Source organism: Erythranthe guttata, chromosome 1, assembly GCF_056151865.1.
Source record: "Erythranthe guttata isolate IM_541 chromosome 1, IM_541, whole genome shotgun sequence".
In the NCBI taxonomy this organism is placed as follows: Eukaryota; Viridiplantae; Streptophyta; class Magnoliopsida; order Lamiales; family Phrymaceae; genus Erythranthe; species Erythranthe guttata.
Genome location: NC_142533.1, coordinates 4,342,763 through 4,368,442, shown reverse-complemented (window position 1 = coordinate 4,368,442; position 25,680 = coordinate 4,342,763). Strand labels below are relative to the sequence as shown.

The 25,680-nt window shown below is 29.0% G+C and overlaps 2 protein-coding genes and 2 long non-coding RNA genes across 4 annotated transcripts; all 4 read right to left on the bottom strand.

Moving 5' to 3' along the window:
- Positions 1-379: 379 nt before the first annotated feature.
- LOC105966513 (RNA-binding NOB1-like protein) lies at positions 380-3,234 on the bottom strand. The gene is made up of 5 exons (XM_088818043.1): positions 2,742-3,234; positions 1,342-2,329; positions 1,058-1,226; positions 829-945; positions 380-728 (listed from the first exon to the last, which is right to left on the bottom strand). Exons 1-5 carry the CDS (start codon positions 3,100-3,102, stop codon positions 585-587), a joined length of 1,779 nt encoding a protein of 592 aa, XP_088674169.1. The 5' UTR covers positions 3,103-3,234; the 3' UTR covers positions 380-584.
- A 9,202-nt stretch (positions 3,235-12,436) lies between these two features.
- On the bottom strand, positions 12,437-14,685 carry LOC148772632 (actin-depolymerizing factor-like). Its single transcript, XM_088818031.1, has 3 exons — positions 14,609-14,685; positions 14,031-14,296; positions 12,437-12,864 (listed from the first exon to the last, which is right to left on the bottom strand). Exons 1-3 carry the CDS (start codon positions 14,609-14,611, stop codon positions 12,714-12,716), a joined length of 420 nt encoding a protein of 139 aa, XP_088674157.1. The 5' UTR covers positions 14,612-14,685; the 3' UTR covers positions 12,437-12,713.
- A 1,031-nt stretch (positions 14,686-15,716) lies between these two features.
- On the bottom strand, positions 15,717-16,313 carry LOC148772631 (uncharacterized). Its single transcript, XR_016032275.1, has 2 exons — positions 16,205-16,313; positions 15,717-16,101 (listed from the first exon to the last, which is right to left on the bottom strand). It is a non-coding gene; the product is annotated as an uncharacterized LOC148772631 (long non-coding RNA).
- A 6,075-nt stretch (positions 16,314-22,388) lies between these two features.
- LOC148772630 (uncharacterized) lies at positions 22,389-23,035 on the bottom strand. Its single transcript, XR_016032274.1, has 2 exons — positions 22,937-23,035; positions 22,389-22,779 (listed from the first exon to the last, which is right to left on the bottom strand). It is a non-coding gene; the product is annotated as an uncharacterized LOC148772630 (long non-coding RNA).
- Positions 23,036-25,680: the final 2,645 nt, after the last annotated feature.

Here is a 25,680-nt window from a genome sequence, read left to right as displayed (position 1 = left end):
CTAGTTTGTACTCGTTTTGTGTAAAAATGTAATTTCTGATACACCACCATTTGATATTTACAAGTTAAGAGACACATTTTATGATCATCTTGTTTTAAAATATAGAGCTTGAATGAGATAAAACGAGTACAAAACTAGAGATGGACGTGTAAGAAGATTCATATATGAGAGGATGGTTGTAATTACCATAACATGAGGAATTTTATCGTAATTTACTCTTTTTAAAAAAATTAATCCCATATTTTTTTTATTTTTTTTTAATTGATCAAAACTTGCAATTATGCAATGCAAAAATAGGATTGTCATCAAGGTATTGGCTTTGGAAACAGAGAAAAGGCAAAAAAGAATAAACAAATAAAATATATAAAATAACAAAATGTTTCAAAAATCACATAAACTTAAAATACTTGCAATACATGCAAATTGTCCACAATACGAAAAATAAACAATAAAAATGTCAAAAACAGAAGGAAAAAAAAAAACTCACTTTCTTCTTCTTTAAGTTGCCACCCACATGCATCGAAGTTGCTATACTAGAATTCTCAGGGTCAGATTAATAAATAAAAATCGGAAATACGATAAAATCAACGTTTAGGAGGTGCATAATGATTGTCGTTAGGGTTCCTTTTTCCACTGAAAACAGCTAATGCTTTCCTAACTGGAGGCTGGATTGGACCTCTCTTATTAGTGTGCCGGAAAACATCATCTGGAATGAAAACGTCACCGTCCTACAAAACAGCTAACCCTAGTCATTTCTCCGAACATCGTAGAACGATAACTAACGAACATAAATTGCGAAAAAGCTAAAAAAAAAAAAAAAAGTCAAACCTGGTTATTTTTCTTCTTGTTCTTGGGATAAAGAAACTTCTGCGGAAGTTGATCTTCTCGTAAGATAGGATTCTTGGTAACTCCTTCTCTACCTCCTTGTGGTGAAGGTATTGAAAACTGCGTATAGACACACACACATGTAATTGTAATCAAATCTCATGGGAATTCGATTTTACGCAAAATAGATGATTGCACCAATAAAGAATTTGAAATAAAGTAAAAATAATACCTTTGTTCCACGCAAGGATATGCGAGGTCGACGAGCAGCCAACACAATACCATTTTCATTAACCGTAACAGCTACTTTCCTTAGTGTGCCTCCATTTCCACACGAGGGGCAGAAAATCCTACCAATCTCAGTAGTCACCTTAAAGCAAGCATGGCATTTCAACACCCATCTACACACAAAAATATAACGAGTTAAATAATCAAATATAATAAGAAAGAATAATTTCTCAGATAAGAATCAATTAGCGATTCAATTGGAACTATAACAATCCCTATTTATTATACCTGTGAAGCTCACGAATCTGCATTCCTCCGGGTGCAAGAAGACGTAAACCAATCTGAAGCAGCACATTCTGCATGGCAAAATCACTGGTAATACACGCCACGCTAGACTCGGATAATGACCTGAGTGTCCAGCTCTGTTCACTGCTTAAATCATCCGTATTCAAAGTATCCGAATTTTCATTTCCCTGGCTTTCTTGATCCGTTGTTTCGATATATTCCTCCTCTTCGGCACCACCATCTTCTTCCAGTTTCATCTGAGCAAAATTTCCAGAAATACCCCCATCATCTCCATTCATCTCGTCGGTGACCTTACCATAACTTTCGTCGACCAAAAGTTCGGGAACATCGTCTAGGTTTTCATTCACTACATCACTCGAGTTGCCTTGTTGGCTACCAAGCTCAGACTGTTCTTCGCTCGTCTCACGCCTAGCTTTCCTCCTGAGGAATCTTCTATGAGTGCTTCTACTGACAGCTGGCAGCCAATCATCGGCATTTTCCTCAGATTGCCCCTGAGATGCGTCGATACCATCAGCCACCATTTTTTTCTCGTCGATTTTGATCTCTTTCTTCTTTGGGAAGTATTTCACGGGCCTATTAAAGCCACCATCGCCATTTTCTTGATGATTCTCAGTGTTCTGTGACTCACTTCCAGCTTGACTTGAGACATCCTCGTTACAAGATTGATTGTCTGAATCCAAATTAAGTTTCAAATTTTTTAAGGGTAGAATTCTAGAATCAAGATTCGGTCCGTTATCAACCATTTGGTCAAGTGCTTCCCACTCTTCGATATTAGGGACGTTCGAACCCCAGCCTGGCAATTCTTTTTCCGGCAGCCTTTTAACATTAACAGCTTTAATAGGCGGTGGGTTGTCTCTGAGATGCTGTGTTCCATGAATTTGAGCTTCCAACGTATAAGTCAGAGCGAGGAGTTTCAGATCCACGTCTGAAAGTGTTTGCAAGTCACCAGTAGCTTTCGCAAAGCTGACCACTGTAAGATCAGAAATCAAGTAACGAATAAGATAAACTACTTTGGCTCGAACAAGTTATCGTAAGAGAACTATTAATACTAGTGTTTGCATTGTAATGAAAAGTGAAAGTTGATAAACGAAATAATTGTGTCGATGTTGTCTACTCCTATTTCGCAACGATAATAAAGAACGAAACTTTGCTTGATACAAGGATCATACTAACTCATCTAGCATACATAAACAACCCACATTGATAAATAACAACGGAGAGAAACCACTATAAATTCCTCAACAAAAATCTAAGGACTGTTTTACAAAAAAACCTAATTCAGAATATTTTTTTTTATACGCAAAAAAATGGACACATCCACACACAGTAAATCAATTGAAATCGAAAATACGCGAAATAAAAATTGAAGTCGACAAGTATACCTTTCTTCAGAGAATCAGGGGTTGGTTCTAGAGTGTCGACGGTGAACGGCAATAAATTGAGGGAGTGGCGGGAAGTGGGGTCGCGAATCTCGGTGATGACCTCGGCGACGGAAACGAATCGGTCGGCGGAGTGAATTAGCTTCTGTCCGCCCTGGATTATGGCGTTGGCGTCGACCACCGCCACCGCAATTCCTTTCGTCGATTGGCAGTTCCCCACCAATAAACCGCTCTTTTGCGCCGCGGCGGCGGCGGAGGGGAATAAGAGTTCGTGCGGCGGCGGTTGCTGTTGTGGAGGCTGTTGCTTTAGGATGCTGCTCCAGCACGGCGGAGGAGGAGGAGGGGGCGCGGTTTGTACATCCATGGCGGTTGATGCGAAACAGAGGAGATTTTGTGCAAAACCCTACAAATAGAGGTTTGGACGAAACGACGCTGTTTTATTGTGATACGCAATTTCCCTTCCTGCTTAACAATACATCGTATTTAAATACTGCAAGTCATATTATAGTATTTTGTTGAAAATATATTTAATTTATTCGGATTGGTATTCTATATATTTTCTTAGTAATATCGATAATTTAATAATATGGTAAAATTATTATTATTATTAGGGTAAATTACAATCACCCCTGAGGTATGGTCGCTTTACGAAAAACCCTCGCAACTATGTTTTTTCTTACACATCTACCCTTATGGTGTCAAATTCAACATAATCATCTAGATTTCGTGGAATGTGCTCTAGTTTGTACTCGTATTTGTGTAAAAATACAGTTTCTAATGCACCATAATCTGATATATACAAGCCAAAAAACACATATTATGATCACCTTGCTTCAAAATGTGGAGTTCAAATGGAATAAAACGGGTACAAAAGTGATAATATTCCATATAATCTCGAAGATTCCACTAAATTTGAAACCACAAGGATGGACGTGTAAGAAGATTTATAGTTGAGGTGGATGGTTATAATTACCCAAATAGGAGGGGGTTTTCATAATTTGACCATACCTCAGGGGCTTGGTTGTAATTTACCATTATTATTATTATTATTATTATTATTATTATTATTATTATTATTATTATTATTATTATTATTATTATTATTATTATTATTATTATTATTATTATTATTATTATTATTATTATTATTATTATTATTATTATTATTATTATTATTATTATTATTATTATTATTATTATTATTATTATTATTATTATTATTATTATTATTATTATTATTATTATTATTATTATTATTATTATTATTCCATGTCCGCGATTTCTCTATTTATAGGCTTGTCTTTCATTCTGGAAGGGGATTCAGTTTTCTGGCCTTTCCTACTCTCTCCCTAACCTCTCTCTTGTAAAAACCTTGTGTTTTATAAATAAAAGCTTGCTACGGGTCGTCTTTATCATTGTATGTATTTTAATTTTCTGTATTTAAATTTTGTTATTACTTTATTTTCAGTTTATGCCGCCTATATGGTCGGCTAGATTGTATATGTGCTAGATCATGGCTTGACTAAATAAAGTTTCTGTTAATGTCATTTTAAATTCAAAAATTTTAAGTCATGTTGAAGCTTGAATGAATCAGTTTGGTTAAATATACTTCGTGCCCGTTGTCCTTATTGCCATCATGTCCAGAAGTGACGCAGGCGTTGTTGGGACTTTTCTGGGTTTTTCTTGTATATTTAAGCAACTGATTTGCTTCATTGCTTTTGACAAACTCTTATAATTTCTGGGTTTTAGATGGTATCAGAGCCATGGGAGTAACTACGGTGTGAAGCTTTGATTTGAAATTAACAATCCATACATTGAGGATTACGAAATTTTATCTCAGGAGATGGTTAATAATTTTTATTTACAATATCCAGGTTGTGTTGTGCCTTACAAATTTAATTTTAATGAAAATAACTCAACTGAGATATGTTCAATAGAAAATATGAATTATTATGCGATTAATAGTTCTGATAAACTATTTGAGTATATTAAGGTTCATGGATCGTGTTTGGAAAAACACTGTAAGTATACTAATATACTCAAATAGTTCATCAACATTATTAATCCCATAATAATTCATATTTTCTATTGAACATATCTCAGTTCATCAGAACTATTAATCGTAAGTTTCCAATATACTTACGTTGTTTTTCCAAACACGATCCATGAACCTTAATATACTCAAATAGTTCATAGCACTATTAATCATAAGTTTCTAATATACTTACGGTGTTTTTCCAAACACGATCCATGAACCTTAATATACTCAAATAATTCATCAGCACTATTAATCGCATAATAATTCATATTTTCTATTGAACATATCTCGGTTATTATATCATTATGCTGGATATTCCCAAAGATTTTGTAGGTTACACGCTGTGTCCGTCAGCTGCCATGCTACGAATTCGTCACCAAAAAGGATTTCATACGTATTAAATACTATTCTCTAATATATATATATATATATATATATATATATATATATATATATATCTTAGTACTTTGTGATCTGTCATATTTTGCAGAAATGGCCTCTAATGAGAAGTGTGCGCAATTTTCCCGTTGTTCGCCCTCGAGCTTCAGGGATACGATTGATAAAGTAAAATTGAAGATGGGGACTGCACAATTTGAGGCTATCAAAAGCACTCCATTTGAAATTTTTCTGGATATGCCAAACTTTAGTCATAGTTTGACTAAGGTGTTAGCCGTGATGAGACGTTTTCAGCCTAAGACAATGTCGTTTAGGTTTGGAGAAGAAATTCAGGTACCTTTTGAAGCCTCAGAGTTTTCTATGGTGATGGGGTTGCAGTATATGGGGCAACCTATAGACTTAAAATTGAAGATGAAGTCTTCAATTTTTGACGAACTATTTTGCGGAATATATATATATTCATTAATAAAAATATTTATTTTTTCAAACTGTAAACAAATAAAATGTAGAATACTACTAATTATATTATCAAGAAACGGAAGTTCATAAAATAATTTAAAATATTATATCTAAAGAAACAATATTTTTATGCAAATAAATTAATAAGGCCTCCTCGCCTTATTTTTTTAATAATCAATGTAAAAATAACATAACTTTCTAACTGTGAGCATCATATTATCAAATTTTATGACCTCTTTAGATAAAAAATTTCAGATACTTTCAAATAGTTCATAAAATTTGTCAGGTAATTTCTGACATCATCTTATTAATTATTATGAAACAACAACTTGTGCATTTAAAGCAGCAACTACGGTGTTAAGCTTTGATTTGAAATTAACAATCCATACATTGAGGATTACGAAATTTTATCTCAGGAGATGGTTATAATTTTTATTTACAATATCCAGGTTGTGTTGTGCCTTACAAATTTAATTTTGATGAAAATAACTCAACTGAGATATGTTCAATAGAAAATATGAATTATTATGCGATTAATAGTTCCGATGAACTATTTGAGTATATTAAGGTTCATGGATCGTGTTTGGAAAAACACTGTAAGTATACTAATATTCTCAAATAGTGATCATCAGCATTATTAATCCCATAATAATTCATATTTTCTATTGAACATATCTCAGTTCATCAGAATTATTAATTGTAAGCTTCCAATATACTTACGGTGTTTTTCCAAACACGATCCATGAACCTTAATATACTCAAATAGTTCATAGCACTATTAATCATAAGTTTCCAATATACTTACGGTGTTTTTCCAAACACGATCCATGAACCTTAATATACTCAAATAGTTCATCAGCACTATTAATCGCATAATAATTCATATTTTCTATTGAACATATCTCGGCTATTATATCATTATGCTGGATATTCCCGAAAATTTTGTGAGTTACACGCTGTGTCCGTCAGCTGCCATGCTACGAATTCGTCACCAAAAAGGATTTCATACGTACTAAATACTATTCTCTAATATATATATATATATATATATATATATATATATATATATATATATATATATATATATATATATATATATATATATATATATATATATATATATTAATAAAATATTTATTTTTTCAAACCGTAAAAAAATAAAATGTAGAATACTACTAATTATATTATCAAGAAACGGAAGTTCATAAAATAATTTAAAATATTATATCTAAAGAAACAATATTTTTATGCAAATAAATTAATAAGGCCTCCTCGCCTTATTTTTTTAATAATCAATGTAAAAATAACATAACTTTCTAACTGTGAGCATCATATTATCAAATTTTATGACCTCTTTAGATAAAAAATTTCAGATACTTTCAAATAGTTCATAAAATTTGTCAGGTAATTTCTGACATCATCTTATTAATTATTATGAAACAACAACTTGTGCATTTAAAGCAGCAACTACGGTGTTAAGCTTTGATTTGAAATTAACAATCCATACATTGAGGATTACGAAATTTTATCTCAGGAGATGGTTATAATTTTTATTTACAATATCCAGGTTGTGTTGTGCCTTACAAATTTAATTTTGATGAAAATAACTCAACTGAGATATGTTCAATAGAAAATATGAATTATTATGCGATTAATAGTTCCGATGAACTATTTGAGTATATTAAGGTTCATGGATCGTGTTTGGAAAAACACTGTAAGTATACTAATATTCTCAAATAGTGATCATCAGCATTATTAATCCCATAATAATTCATATTTTCTATTGAACATATCTCAGTTCATCAGAATTATTAATTGTAAGCTTCCAATATACTTACGGTGTTTTTCCAAACACGATCCATGAACCTTAATATACTCAAATAGTTCATAGCACTATTAATCATAAGTTTCCAATATACTTACGGTGTTTTTCCAAACACGATCCATGAACCTTAATATACTCAAATAGTTCATCAGCACTATTAATCGCATAATAATTCATATTTTCTATTGAACATATCTCGGCTATTATATCATTATGCTGGATATTCCCGAAAATTTTGTGAGTTACACGCTGTGTCCGTCAGCTGCCATGCTACGAATTCGTCACCAAAAAGGATTTCATACGTACTAAATACTATTCTCTAATATATATATATATATATATATATATATATATATATATATATATATATATATATATATATATATATATATATATATATATATATATATATATATATATATATATATATATATATATATTAATAAAATATTTATTTTTTCAAACCGTAAAAAAATAAAATGTAGAATACTACTAATTATATTATCAAGAAACGGAAGTTCATAAAATAATTTAAAATATTATATCTAAAGAAACAATATTTTTATGCAAATAAATTAATAAGGCCTCCTCGCCTTATTTTTTTAATAATCAATGTAAAAATAACATAACTTTCTAACTGTGAGCATCATATTATCAAATTTTATGACCTCTTTAGATAAAAAATTTCAGATACTTTCAAATAGTTCATAAAATTTGTCAGGTAATTTCTGACATCATCTTATTAATTATTATGAAACAACAACTTGTGCATTTAAAGCAGCAACTACGGTGTTAAGCTTTGATTTGAAATTAACAATCCATACATTGAGGATTACGAAATTTTATCTCAGGAGATGGTTATAATTTTTATTTACAATATCCAGGTTGTGTTGTGCCTTACAAATTTAATTTTGATGAAAATAACTCAACTGAGATATGTTCAATAGAAAATATGAATTATTATGCGATTAATAGTTCCGATGAACTATTTGAGTATATTAAGGTTCATGGATCGTGTTTGGAAAAACACTGTAAGTATACTAATATTCTCAAATAGTGATCATCAGCATTATTAATCCCATAATAATTCATATTTTCTATTGAACATATCTCAGTTCATCAGAATTATTAATTGTAAGCTTCTAATATACTTACGGTGTTTTTCCAAACACGATCCATGAACCTTAATATACTCAAATAGTTCATAGCACTATTAATCATAAGTTTCCAATATACTTACGGTGTTTTTCCAAACACGATCCATGAACCTTAATATACTCAAATAGTTCATCAGCACTATTAATCGCATAATAATTCATATTTTCTATTGAACATATCTCGGCTATTATATCATTATGCTGGATATTCCTGAAAATTTTGTGAGTTACACGCTGTGTCCGTCAGCTGCCATGCTACGAATTCGTCACCAAAAAGGATTTCATACGTACTAAATACTATTCTCTAATATATATATATATATATATATATATATATATATATATATATATATATATATATATATATATATATATATATATATATATATATATATATATATATATTAATAAAATATTTATTTTTTCAAACCGTAAACAAATAAAATGTAGAATACTACTAATTATATTATCAAGAAACGGAAGTTCATAAAATAATTTAAAATATTATATCTAAAGAAACAATCTTTTTATGCAAATAAATTAATAAGGCCTCCTCGCCCTATTTTTTTAATAATCCATGTAAAAATAACATAACTTTCTAACCGTGATCATCATATTATCAAATTTTTATGACCTTTTTAGATAAAAAATTTCAGATACTTTCAAATAGTTCACAAAATTTGTCAGGTAATTTCTGACATCATCTTATTAATTATTATGAAACAATTACTTGTGCATTTAAAGCAGCAACTACGGTGTTAAGCTTTGATTTGAAATTAACAATCCATACATTGAGGATTACGAAATTTTATCTCAGGAGATGGTTATAATTTTTATTTACAATATCCAGGTTGTGTTGTGCCTTACAAATTTAATTTTGATGAAAATAACTAAACTGAGATATGTTCAATAGAAAATATGAATTATTATGCGATTAATAGTTCCGATGAACTATTTGAGTATATTAAGGTTCATGGATCGTGTTTGGAAAAACACTGTAAGTATACTAATATTCTCAAATAGTGATCATCAGCATTATTAATCCCATAATAATTCATATTTTCTATTGAACATATCTCAGTTCATCAGAATTATTAATTGTAAGCTTCCAATATACTTACGGTGTTTTTCCAAACACGATCCATGAACCTTAATATACTCAAATAGTTCATAGCACTATTAATCATAAGTTTCCAATATACTTACGGTGTTTTTCCAAACACGATCCATGAACCTTAATATACTCAAATAGTTCATCAGCACTATTAATCGCATAATAATTCATATTTTCTATTGAACATATCTCGGCTATTATATCATTATGCTGGATATTCCCGAAAATTTTGTGAGTTACACGCTGTGTCCGTCAGCTGCCATGCTACGAATTCGTCACCAAAAAGGATTTCATACGTACTAAATACTATTCTCTAATATATATATATATATATAATATATATATATATATATATATATATATATATATATATATATATATATATATATATATATATATATATATATATATATATATATATATATTAATAAAATATTTATTTTTTCAAACCGTAAACAAATAAAATGTAGAATACTACTAATTATATTATCAAGAAACGGAAGTTCATAAAATAATTTAAAATATTATATCTAAAGAAACAATCTTTTTATGCAAATAAATTAATAAGGCCTCCTCGCCCTATTTTTTTAATAATCCATGTAAAAATAACATAACTTTCTAACCGTGATCATCATATTATCAAATTTTTATGACCTTTTTAGATAAAAAATTTCAGATACTTTCAAATAGTTCACAAAATTTGTCAGGTAATTTCTGACATCATCTTATTAATTATTATGAAACAATTACTTGTGCATTTAAAGCAGCAACTACGGTGTTAAGCTTTGATTTGAAATTAACAATCCATACATTGAGGATTACGAAATTTTATCTCAGGAGATGGTTAATAATTTTTATTTACAATATCCAGGTTGTGTTGTGCCTTACAATTTTAATTTTGATGAAAATAACTCAACTGAGATATGTTCAATAGAAAATATGAATTATTATGCGATTAATAGTTCTGATGAATTATTTGAGTATATTAAGATTCACCAGCTGCAGCTGCAGCCGCATCCGCAGCCGCAGCTTTCTTCTCAGCAGCCTTCTTCTTCGCACCCTCGGCCACGTAGATATCAACCACCGTTAGGAACGCATGACGTAGGATACAGGCACCGGTCACAGCACCGCCGATGATTGAGAGAGTAGCCGTAATACTCGTGGAAGCGCATGGCGTCGCCAGTGGACCGAAAAACGACGTGTAGATTACGAGTTCCATGAAGAAGAACGTTATTGCGGCAGTGAAGGCTTCTCTCGTATGATCCATTGGGGTGAACGAAATCAGCGGCGCAACGGTAGGGGAAGAAGACTGAAGGTATCTGGACTAAAATAGAAACCCTCGTTTGCTGAAGACAAAAAACGTTTGTAAACGAAAGGCCTAGATAAAACGTGTTGAGTTAATTGATTTTCACTATCCTCTTCTTGCTAAATCGATAAATGTGCCATACTACTCTTGTAAAATACCAAATTGTCAAATTACCCCTTATACTATATTATGGAAACAACTCGATTATATAACCAATTTAATTATAATATTGTATATTGATCTTCTTCTTCTACATATTCTATGATTCTCTTTTATTCATCCTTTTATTATTATTATTATTATTATTATTATTATTATTATTATTATTATTATTATTATTATTATTATTATTATTATTATTATTATTATTATTATTATTATTATTATTATTATTATTATTATTATTATTATTATTATTATTATTATTATTATTATTATTATTATTATTATTATTATTATTATTATTATTATTATTATTATTATTATTATTATTATTATTATTATTATTATTATTATTATTATTATTATTATTATTATTATTATTATTATTATTATTATTATTATTATTATTATTATTATTATTATTATTATTATTATTATTATTATTATTATTATTATTATTATTATTATTATTATTATTATTATTATTATTATTATTATTATTATTATTATTATTATTATTATTATTATTATTATTATTATTATTATTATTATTATTATTATTATTATTATTATTATTATTATTATTATTATTATTATTATTATTATTATTATTATTATTATTATTATTATTATTATTATTATTATTATTATTATTATTATTATTATTATTATTATTATTATTATTATTATTATTATTATTATTATTATTATTATTATTATTATTATTATTATTATTATTATTATTATTATTATTATTATTATTATTATTATTATTATTATTATTATTATTATTATTATTATTATTATTATTATTATTATTATTATTATTATTATTATTATTATTATTATTATTATTATTATTATTATTATTATTATTATTATTATTATTATTATTATTATTATTATTATTATTATTATTATTATTATTATTATTATTATTATTATTATTATTATTATTATTATTATTATTATTATTATTATTATTATTATTATTATTATTATTATTATTATTATTATTATGATTATTATTACTATTATTATTATTATTAGTATTACTATTATTATTATTATTATTACTATTATTACTATTATTATTATTATTATTATTATTATTATTATTATTATTATGCTTGCGTGGATTACGCAATAAGTTGGGCCTCAACCCAAACACCTTACAGGGCTACTGTGCCTCCACCACCACATATGGGCTCACATCAAATCCATTTTGCATTAACAATGAATTAAAAATTTCAAAACAATTATATCATTTAAAAGAATATTAAATATACGAAACACGTTTTCCACTACACTTTCGAACACGAAAACCCGGAAGAAAAAAAATACAAGAATCGAACAAACGATACACTATTACAAAATAAAAATGTCTTAGATTAAAGTGATTAAAAAAAACCCTTCTCTCTTGTCAATTGAAGGTGTTTTTTTTTATAATTAGAAATGAAAAATAAATAAAATAAAATAAAATATGATGAAAATAAATAATTAAAAAAAAAAAGATGATCAAAGTGCATGGGCTCTGACAATATCGAGACTCATCTCAGTTGGATCGGTTGCTTGAAGTTCAATTTGATATCCATCAATTTCTCTCTTGAACCTATCTTTTGTACTTGCATACACCATTTTGCTCCTTATCTTTGATGTATCCGGTGACCTATTTCAATTTCACAATTGCATCATTATTAATTAAAACCCCTTAAGTAATGTCAGATTACGGCCACCTTTGAAGTAACGTTAGATTACGAAAACTCCATCTTATTTGGACAATTACAATCATCGCCTTAACTATGTATTGTCTTATGAAAAAACCCCTTATTTAGTAGATAAATTTGACAACATAAAGGTAGAAGTGTAAGACAATACATAGTTGATGGGTGGTTGTAATTACCCAAACATGAGGGACTGTTTCGTAATTTGATATAACCTCAGTGGGTGTCCGTAATTTACCCGGAAAAGAAGAAGGAAGAAACTAGAGTTCAAGCTCAAAAGATTGGAATTTTGAAGATAAACTCATGATCTCGAGCTTTTTGATGAGTTGAATTTGAACTCATTCTTAATGGTGATTTTCTTTTTAAATCCAATTTTTGTTGCAACAGATAAGGGTGCAAATCAGACGAATTGGATCGATATCAACACTCTCAGACAAGATTTGAAAAAACGGAAATTGGAAGTCAAAAACTAAATCCGATTATCTTCGAAAAGAATCCGGAATCATCGGAAATTGAGAATTCATAAATTTGAATGAATAAACTTGTTTCCATATTGAATAGTTTTTCAAATCAAAATCGGCGGAGTTCAAAAGTTCAAATTTTTTTGACCATCTACAATACAAAATACTAATACTAATAGTAACATTATAAGCATAATTTTCAGCAAAAAGAGAAATAGACCTTTTTGAAATATTTTTGGAAGTTATATTCAGATAAATAATTGGAATCTAATAAGTATTCCAACTCCGTTAAAAAAAAAAAAAAAAAATCAGAATTTTAGGAACTCGAAATGGAAATAAGTGAAAAACTTTCTGATCGTATTCGAAATTTTCGTTCGAATTCCCACCCCTAGCAATATCTATAATTATGTTAGTAACATATCATAATCAACGACACGTTTAAGCGTTCAAAAGTGAATGGACCCGGCTTGTGAAATCGAAACCGAAACCGAACTCTCTGAATTAGTCATAAACCACATCTTATAAATTAGAATAAGTAAAGAAAATCATTGAAAAGGAGGAGTTGTTTTTTTTTTATTTTTTTTTTCCCTTAGTTAATTGCTTAAAAAATGGTGGAGATTAGTCATTAAAAAATATATAATAATAATTACCAGGCAATGAAGAAAATCTTGCTCTTGTGGCAGAGTTCTTCGGTCGTGAAATTGAAGTCGTAAACCGTGTAGCGACACTCGTTCTCGGGTAGGCATGCCGTAAAATCATCATACGTCTCTTCTTTCTTCCCAAGTTTCTCAACGACAACTTGCTGAATGCTCTCATCGATCTTGAAAATTATGTATCGATAATTTCTCTTTGCTTTCAGCTCCATAAACCTCAATTTGCATTCGTCATGCACCGACATGCCCGACGCCGCATTTGCCTGAAAGTAAAAAAAAAATCGTAAAAAATATAATATGGTTTTATTGCATTTAGCACCCTTATGTTTACTCTAATTATAAAAATACCCCGTGTTTGTATAAAATATTAGCAAAATTCCACCTATGTTTCAATTTTACCCCCGAAAAATGCATTGCACAGGAGGTTGTGTGCTAAAAAAATACGTTATGTAGAATTTTTTTGTTAATATCTGTAACACGAGAAGTTGCATTTATAAATCCATTCAAGAATTTACATAAAAATCTTGAAAAAAATGAAAATTATAAGACAATAAAAACCAAGACATAATACATACCATGTTGTTCAAACAATGAGGGATGATTAGGGTATGATTATGTAGAAAAACCAAATTATTGTGAGAGAGAATTGAAGAGAGGCTCATATATATATATATATATATATATATATATATATATATATATATATATATATATATATATATATATATATATATATATATATATATATATATATATATATTCTCTACTTGTTTGCCTCCACGTTGTAATATAATTGGTGCAATTTAATAACATACTTGTTCATGTATTTGTTATTCTTTGATTTATAGTATTATAGTATTATTTTTAGACAAATAAAAAACATGATGTATGGCAATAATGCACAATTAAGTTGGCCCCACTTGCCCTAATTGAGACAGTTGAATGTGTCCTATGAGTTAGCGTGAATGCCTCAACTCTAAAGTCAATTTCTTATCTTTCCAAAATATATATAAATTTTTTTAAAAACAATTGACAAAAAATATAGAGAGAGAGAGGGGACTTCTTCGATCCCATACACGGTGATAAATATCGGGTGAGTTTTCCGCTGCCACATGTCATTATTTATATTTTATAATATATTCGCCTGCTTGGGTTAATCTGTAGGGAGTTTTAGAAAAATATAAAAAATAACACGTGGCAGCAGAAGACCTACCTGGTGTTTATCACCGGGTGTAGGGTTGAAGGAGCCGAGGTTGGGGCGGCGGAAGAAGGAGAGAGAGAAATAGAGAAATTGGAGAATACAGATGGAACATGACTTTTTATTAGTTATCGCAAACGTATTTTCAGGTTGAATAACAAACGATGTGTATCAATTTTTCTTTGGTAATACGGATGTAGTTAAAATGTTCTATTTGAATTTGTCACTCATATCTAACTAGATCTGGTTTCAGGGGTGTCGCACGTATCTAACTAAATTGCACATAGTACACATTATTATCAAATTGAGTTATCAATTGCTCATTTGATACATATGATTACATTTTGATATCTCAAAAAAAAAAATTATCATTATTTTTAAATATTTATTTTGTAATTAGTCACATAAACCGATCTTTCTGGTAAAATGTTCACCAAAATCAATAATCAGTCATCTAAAAAGAAAACGAAAATCAAACATAATTATTTAAAGCAAAATTCAATTTATTGATGAATTATAATTATTTTGTAACAATAACGTTGATCATGCGATATGATAGAATTTTATTTTTTGTTATTACATATAAAAATTATATGTATCAACAAATACTATGATAGCAGAAGCATTTTCCTTTAGGATATTCGGGCGAGAAGTCTTGACAAACCCACCTCGGGTTATAAGGTTTGTAGAGCACTAAACACATATTGTGGCACCTCTCTCTTCCTTCTGGTGTGTCGCACAATTTGATAGCGAGAAACGTGAAACTGCAGTTCCCGTCGACCGATCTCTTAATCGCGGGGTCGTCGCTATTCATAATCGGAAATGTAGGTTGCCTATCGTTTGCTTCCACCATTTCTCTTCCCATGTTAACTGCGTACGAAAAAGAAAATGTCACTCTCTTTTAATTAAAATAATATTGGAAAAATACATAAATTGTAAAATTTGAGAAAAAAGAAGGAAAAAAAAAAGTTACCGGAGAAAAAAACGAGGGCAAAGAAAATGCACGAGAGTGTAGCGACGTTGGCCATTTGCAAATAATTGATGAATAGATCGATGTGAAATTATATATGTTACTTTGGATTGAAGATTCGAATGAAAATACTTCACTATATATACTACGATGCCTATGTTGTTTAGTTCGTCGTCTTTTAATATCTCGAGATTCTGCTAATTAGATATAGAAGTTTTTAGTGAAAATATGTATATTTTCTTTCAATATTTTGAGATTATATATGCTAATTAAATACATATGCATTTATTAAAAATGTAGCTATTATTTTTTAATATTTCGAGATTATGCTAAGTAGGGTATATAAATTTTTATTAAAAAAATATGGATATTGTATTTTAATATTTTGAGATAAATATTCTTCTTCTCACTTATTGTTTGATTAATTGAATTGTGAAGCACTTTTCAATCTAATTAGTCCAAATTAATAATGTTATATTTAAAAATTATGAAAATGTATATTTATTCCCAGCAGATTGTTCTATGATTATTATTCCACAAAGTAATATCAAAACGGGAGGAACTATCGAAAAAAATTAAAATTTAAACAGATCTCAAAATGGAAATGTAATTATTTAAACTATGAGACATTCAATTTATTGATGGATATATAGGTCATACTAATATTGGAACGTGTTCGATATCTTTTATATATATATATATATATATATATATATATATATATATATATATATATATATATATATATATATATATATATATATATATATATATATATATATATATATATATATATATATATGGGCGAAACCAGGATGAAAATGTAGGGGGACTCACTAAAATTTTGGGGTTCGGGATAGTGCCCCGAAAAAAAATTTAGGTTCACAAAACATTGCAAAATATAAGTTCATATTACTATTTTTTTAATTAAAATATCATATATATTATATATATATATATCATATTTTAATCATCACAAAAAATTCTAAATTAATTCAAATTATTCTAATAATGTATTGCAATTAATATTTCGGAGATTCATGGCACAATCTCGTCTTATTTTTTTTAATAAAAAAAATTAAAAAATAAATAATATTCATAAATTTTATTTAAAATAATACAAGTTTTAACCATCTTATTTTATATTTTATATTAAATATGATATATTTATCTATAATTTATATAAGATTATAGAGAAAAAAAAAAAACAGGTTAAGACACATATTAACAAAAACTTTGGAGGGCTAGAAGTAATATTCAAAAAATAGAGTACCAAATACCTAATTTTTTTTTCTTGGGGGGTCAACAGCCCCCCACCCCACCTCCCCCTTGCAAGTACCGCCAGTATATATATATATATATATATATATATATATATATATATATATATATATATATATATATATATATATATATATATATATATATATATATATATATATATATATATATATATATATATATATATATATATATATATATATATATATGGTAAATTACAAACACCCCCTGAGGTATAGTCAAATTACAAAAACACCCCTCTTGTTTGGATAACACAACCACCCCCTCAACTCATCAAATTTAGTGGAATCTTCGAGATTATATGGAATATTATCATTTTTGTACCCGTTTTATCCCATTCAAGCTCTACATTATGAAGCAAGATGATCATAATATGTGATTTTTAGCTTGTATATATCAGTTTGTGGTGCATCGGAAACTGTATTTTATACACAAAAAGAGTACAAACTAGAGCACATTTCACGGAATCTAGATGACTATGTTGAATTTGGCACCATAAAGGTAGAGGTCTAAGAAAAAATCATAGTTGAGGGGTAGATGTAATTATCCAAACAAGAGGGGGGTTTTTGTAATTTGACCATACCTCAGGGGGGTATTTGTAATTTACCCTATATATATATATATATATATATATATATATATATATATATATATATATATATATATATATATATATATATATATATATATATATATATATATATATATATATATATATATATATATATATATATATATATATATCAACAAATATTATGATTGCATGCGCATCTTCCCGTTGGGTATTCACTCGAGACCTGACAACTTGGCGTCGGATCGTAATTTTTATAATAAAAGTAACAATCAGCGTCGCAGTTTGCTTTTCCTTCTTTTGTGACGCAATTTTTTATCTCGTCGAAAAAAGTAGTGCAGACCGATCTCTTTACAGAATCGTGATCGAGAGTTGGAAAAACAATTTGCCTAGCATCCGCCATTTCTCCGTCCATGTTAACTGGATATGCATATATATATGTCATTCATTAATTAAGAAAGAAAATTAAAATATAATTATGTACGATAAATGTATATATAAATCTTGATTGAAACTCGGACGACAATAATTATATTGAAAGAAAATTTCAAAATTTTACACAACTCTCATATAATAGTATTTTTATTGAAATATTATCGAAAAGTTTCACAAGTTAAAGAAGTTTTACCGGAGAAGAAAACGAAGGCAAAGAGAATGCATGAGAGTGTAGCGATGTTGGCCATTTTCTAATTATTGACGGATGTAAAATAAGAAGTGTTACTTTGGATTGAATAGTTTGAATCAAAATACTTCACTATATATAGTGTAACACACACACATATATATATAATTGAATGTATGATATTGTCTTTTAATATTTCATTATTTTGATACTATTAAAAAGATCTGATTTATTTTTCCTTGTACATTTCAAGAGATTTTTGCAAGTTATCAATCACATATTTCATGACATTCAAATTCAAAATGGTTTGCAAAGTTGTGTGAGAGAGAGAGAGAGAGAGAGAGAGAGAGAGAGAGAGAGAGAGAGAGAGAGAGAGAGAGAGAGAGAGAGAGAGAGAGAGAGAGAGAGAGAGAGAGAGAGAGAGAGAGAGAGAGAGAGAGAGAGAGAGAGAGAGAGAGAGAGAGAGAGAGAGAGAGAGAGAGAGAGAGAGAGAGAGAGAGAGAGAGAGAGAGAGAGAGAGAGAGAGAGAGAGAGAGAGAGAGAGAGAGAGAGAGAGAGAGACGTGGCAGCAGAAGACCCACCCGATGCTTATCATTGGGTATAGGGTCGAAGGAGCTGAGGTTGAAGCGGCGAATAAAAAGGAGAGAGAGAAAAAAAGAAATTGGAGAATATAGATGAAACATGATTTTTTATTAGTTATTATTGTAAACGTATTTTCGGATTAAATAACAAAGAAGGTATCTCAATTTTTATTTAGAAATAAGGATGTAGTTAAAATTTTCTGTTTCAGTTTGCCACTCATATCTACCTAGATCTGGTTTGAAGGGTGTCTCGCACATAGTACCCATAATTAAAATTCCACAACGTAAGAGCAACTTCAATGCATTGTTATCAAATTGAGTTATCAATTGCTCATAATTGGTACACAGGATTACATTTTGATAGCTCAAAAAAAAAATTATCATTATTTTTAGATATTTATTTTGTAATTCGTCATATAAACCGAATCTTTCTAGTAATGTTCACCAAAATCAATAATCAATCATCTAAAAGAAAACGAAAATCAAATATAATTGTTTAAAGCAAAATTCAATTTATTGATGAATTATAATTATTTTGTAACAATAACGATGATCATGCGATATGATAGAATTATTTTTTGTTATTACATATAAAAATTATACGTATCAACAAATACTATGATAGCAGAAACATTTTCCTTTCGGATATTCGGGCGAGAAGTCTTGACAAACCCACCTCGGGTTATAAGGTGTGTAGACCGCTAAACACTTAGCGCGACACATCTTTATTCCTTCTGGTGTGTCGCACAATTTGATATCGAGAAAAATGAAACTGCAGTTCCCGTCGACCGATCTCTTAATCGCGGGGTCGTCGCTATTCATAATCGGAAATGCAGGTTGCCTATCGTTTGCTTCCACCATTTCTCTTCCCATGTTAGTTGCGTGACGCCAAAAAAAAAAAAAAAAAGAAGAAGAAGAAGAATGTCATTCTCGTTTACTTAAAATAATATTGGAAAAATATGTAAATTGTTAAAACTGAGAAGAAAAAAAAAACGAAAAACAAGTTGCACGAGAGATGAAGAAATGTTACCGGAGAAAAAAACGAGGGCAAAGAAAATGCAGGAGAGTGTAGCGACGTTGGCCATTTGCAAATGATTGATATAATATATTTATAGATGTAAAATTATATATGTTAGTTTGGATTGAACAATTTGAATGAAAATACTTCGCTATATATATACTGCGTGCCTATGTTGTTTAATTCGTCGTCTTTTAATATCTCGAGATTTTGCTAATTTTTATTGAAAATATGTGTGTTTTGTTTCAATATTTTGAGATTATGCTAATTGACTAAATATGCTTTTATTAAAAATGTGTATTTTATCTTTTAATATTTTGAGATTATGCTAATTAGATATATATGTTTCTATTAAAAAAAATTTAGGGATATTGTCTCATAATAAATGACATTACTCTAACTATATATAAAAATATTTATTCTACAGAATTGCAAAATCCACAAAAGTAATATATATATATGGGTTAATCTCAAAAAATCATGAAAGACACTTTATTAAAAATAGGATATCCAACTTTTTTGTTTTTCAAATATTTTCAACTCATTCAAACTTATTTGCAAATAAGGAAAACCCTTTTATACATATCAAAATTACTTTCAATTTATTGAAACCCAATTCAACACCAATTTCATGATTTACATCCCAATTTAGCTCAATTTCACCAATTAACTAATTTTGATCATAATTTTTTGACCCCAATTTTGACCTGCCACCACCGGAGACCGCCGGGCAGCCGCCCTTGACCGCCGCAAACCGCCGTTGACTTTTTTTTTTTTATGAATTTTTTTTGATAGGTCAACCGCCGTTGACCGCCGGGTCTCCGGCGTTGATTATTTTCTTTATATAATTCTTTTTTATTTTATTTTTTCTTAAAAAAAATATTTTACTTAATATTACTGTCTTGGCTGCTAAATTACTGTCTCCAGCAGTTATTTAACTGTCGGAGACAATAATTTAACTGTTAATCGACCTTTTTTTTTCTCGTAAAAAATATTTTAATTAATATTACTCTCTTGACTGCTAAATTACTGTCGGAGACAGTAATCTTACTGTTAATTGATTTTTTTTTATTCTTAAAAAATATTTTAATTAATATTATTATCTTGGCTGCTAAATTACTGTCTCCAGCAGTTATTTAACTGTCGGAGACGGTAATTGAACTGTTAATTGACTTTTTTTTTTTGAATTTTTTTCTTCTTCTTAAAAAAATTATTTTAATTAATATTACTCTCTTGGCTGCTAAATGACTGTCTCCAATAGTAATTTAACTGTCTAAGACAATAATATTACTGCATTAATTAATTTTATCGTCTTGGCCTGCATTTTTGCTGTATTCGACGACTGTTACCGTCTCCAACCGTAATATTACTGTCTTATGCAGTAATATTACTGTTCGAGAAAATAATATTCATAATATTACTGTCCCAAACAGTAATATTACTGTTTGCGACAGTAATTTAGCAGCCAAGACACTAATATTAATTAAAATATATTTTTTCTAAGAAAAAAAAAAAGTCAACGGCGGAGACCGACGCAGCGGTCAACGGCGGTTGACCGGCCGGTAAAAAAATCAGAAAAAAAAAGTTTTCAAGAAAAAAAAAGGTCGATGCCGGAGAACCGCCCAGTCAACGCCGGAATCTGGCCGGAAAAAAATGTAGAAAAAAGTTATCTTCTGAAAAAAAAATATTTTTACAAAAAAATATTAAAATGGGGTAATGTGATATATTAGTTTAAATCCGGGGTAAATGTGTAATATTATGAAAGTTAGAGTATAATGGATGAAATTGATAAAAAATATATTATGGAGGGTATATATATATATATATATATATATATATATATATATATATATTGACTGAAAATCGGAAGCTAAATTTTATGATATATAGGTTGCATTTAACTTTTAAAAATTTGATATTCTTGGACCACTCATCCAGAAATTATGAAAATTTTATCCAACTCCTATTTAATTATTTCTTTATAATATTTTTATTAAAATAATATTGAAAGATACATATATTGTACACTTTTATGTGGCATAATAATATAATTAAAAACTTGCATGAAATATGAGAAAAAAATAAATAAATAGGGTCGAAAGAATTTAAAATTAAACAGAATATGAATGGAAATATTATTATTTAAAGGACGATAAGCAATTTAATTTATTCATGGAAATAGAAATAAATCATACTAATTCCGTAACGCGTACATGCAATATAATTTCTTATGTATATCTCAACAAATATTGTGATTGCACGCGCATCTTCCCGTTGGATATTTACTCGAGACTTGACAACTCGGCTTCGGATCGTTATTCTTATAATAAAAGTAACAATCAGCGTCGCACTTTGCCTTTCCTTCTTTTGTGACGCAATTTTTTATCTCGTCGGAATAAGTAGTGCAGTTTCCGGAAACCGATTCCTTTATAGATTCGTGGTCGAGAGTTGGGAAAACAACTTGCCTAGCTTCAACCATTTTAACTGCATATACATATATGCACGTCATTCATTAAAAAAAATATAAAATGTAATATGTATAATGAATGAATATATAAAATCTTTATTATTTAATTATATGTTTATAATATTGTTATTAAAATAATATCGAAAAGTTACACGAGGGTTAAAGAAATTTTACCTGAGAAGAAAACGAGGGCAACGAGAATACACGAGAGTTTAGCGACGTTGGCCATTTGCTAATTATAGATAAATAAATGTGAAATTATAATTTGGATATAACATTTTGAATGAAAATAGGCCAATATATATAGTGTCACACCTATGTTGTGTAGTTAATTGTCTTTTAAATATTTTGAAATTATACTTAAATAGAAGATTTTTTATTTGAAAATATGATATTGTCTTTCAATATTTTGATTTTATTTTAAAATATCTGATATTTTGTATCCTTATTCAAATCCTGCTATTGAAGGATATGATTGTCTTGCTATTGCATTAATTACTTAATTAGCTAGAGAATCATAATTAACACCACACAATGAAACGTAGTAAAGGAAAAAAAAAAAACACCACACAAGACAAGACCTATGATACTAACAACTTTCATTAACTAAAAAAATAATTTTTGTTTTTTGTTTTTTTTTTATTATAATATTTTTACATAATTTTTTTTTTCTCTCTCTTGCAGGTATATTAATACACTACGATATTAATTGGCTAAAAGCAACTCCAATGGCAAAACATTAAAATGTATTATCAAATATTAATATGATGCTCGTTTTATTATTTTGATACTCATTTACTCCAACCGCAAGCATTAAATTGATCATAAAATTCTAAATATAAGTATAAATATATTTAAAATTGACACGTATCAATTCACAATAGTTTTTTTTGGGTAATTAATGTTTTGATACCTCTTTATCCAGAATGTTATAATAATATATATTAGGAATTACAAATGAATATAAGTTGCTTGCTTGAGGTAAGATTGGTATCAAACATAAATTCGTTCGTCGCCAAAAAATCTTCAGTTCTCCCACTTTAAGTGCAAATCAAGTGCAAATCACGTGCATATTATGGGATTATAGGACTATATATGCAAATTTGTACTTATTTTCCTAAACGAGCATTTTTAAGAATGAATATTGAATTATGATTCAAAATAAAAGAAAGATGGTATTATCTTTTTATATATGAAAGAAATGTTTGCACCGAAATCCTATATATATTTTTTTTAAATATGCGTAACCCTATATGCAGATTGTACGTTGAAATAGCATAAGGGACAATCTAGCAATTTTAGAATCAATCTCAAAACGATAAATCAATTATGACACAAGTGTAGCAATTTTACTATGCACACTAGAAATGAAATCTGAAATGACTAAATTACCCCTGAACAAATCAGACTAACAAACAAATGCACCTTAAAAAAACCCGACGAAAACATTACCTGGCTGTAGAAGCTCGTGATCTCGGACGCGGATGAGTTGAATGTGAGGAGAAAGTAATCGGTGCCCCACTGATTACCTCTCTAACATGTGCGTACTCCCCTATGGCCTCGTACTTGTGCCTGTACTCGATGACGCTCCAACTGAGCATCGTCATCGAGTACGCCATAGGAAAGTGGAATTTGGAGTCGTCTCCAGGGTCGTAATATCCTCCGACAAGCCCTCCAACATTCGACCCGTCCAACAGACACGAGTCGCCTCTCCATTCGATGCCGTTATTGTTCAGCAATTTCCCCGCTGCAAAACAAAAGGCAAAATCAAATCGTTACATATGCATTAAATAAATAAATAAAAAATGAGCATTTGTAAACCATTTTCTCATTCATTCTGTCCTATTTGGAATGTGTGTCAATTTCAAATATTTTTTCACTTCCAATTGAATTAGTTCAAAAAATTCAGTACTCAATTATCAAAGCGAACTCCATATGATTCTAGTAAGCAATACCCTACGAATCCGGAAACATTAGTTAAACAAAGTTTAAGTTCAATTTTTGTTGTCCTAGCAATTCTGGATTGAAACAAAGGTCTTCCTTGGGTGTTTTTATCCCATGGAGGATGAAGCCACAAAGTTTCAATTAATTTTGAATTTGTGAAAGTTTCAAATTAAGTTCAATTGAGTCCCTGGTACTTTCATTTTCACCCCCTTATGATATTTTCAGGTGAAAAGACGAAAAAACCCCTGTACTTTCACATGTGCATCGTGCGTGCGTTGAAAAATTAGAAGATTTGCCGGAATATTCCCCTTAGGTGGTTATGTGCGTCAAAAAACTGAGTTTGGGTGTGCGTTTGCAACTTTTATTAGTTAATATGGCAAATAGCAAAAATGGGTAAAGTCCAAGTGGCGAAATGTTATTAATCCTACAAAATATAGCAAAATATTATTACATATTACCAATTGAAAGCGAATTAGACAAATGTGCAATTAATGTAAAAATTTAATTACTAGAATTTGTTAAGAAGTTTGTATCAATTCGTGTGATTGAAGATATATATATATATTTATTTACAAATCAAAAGTGTACAAAGAAAATAGTTTTACAGCTATACGAAGTTAGTATGGCGAAAATCTCTATTATTCTCTTTTGCCCTCTTTCTCGTCGCACTCGGTGAAATTCACTTCACAAATACGATATTTATACTAAGTTTTCTATTTTTTTTAATTGCATATCTTTTTTAATTGCATATCTAATTTGGTTTGAATGAATGAGTGCAATGAATAACATCGAAGGAGAAATGGAGGAATGTAGGCAAATCGCGAGCGACGGATCATAGAAGATAGCGGTGATAGGGAATTGCTATAATACGTGCGGTGATATTTTCGACACAAAAGCTGGTGTAAAATTAATAGATTACGCCACAAGTTTCGAACATTAGCTCGCAATTGGTGTATATTAGTGTGTGTGTGTGT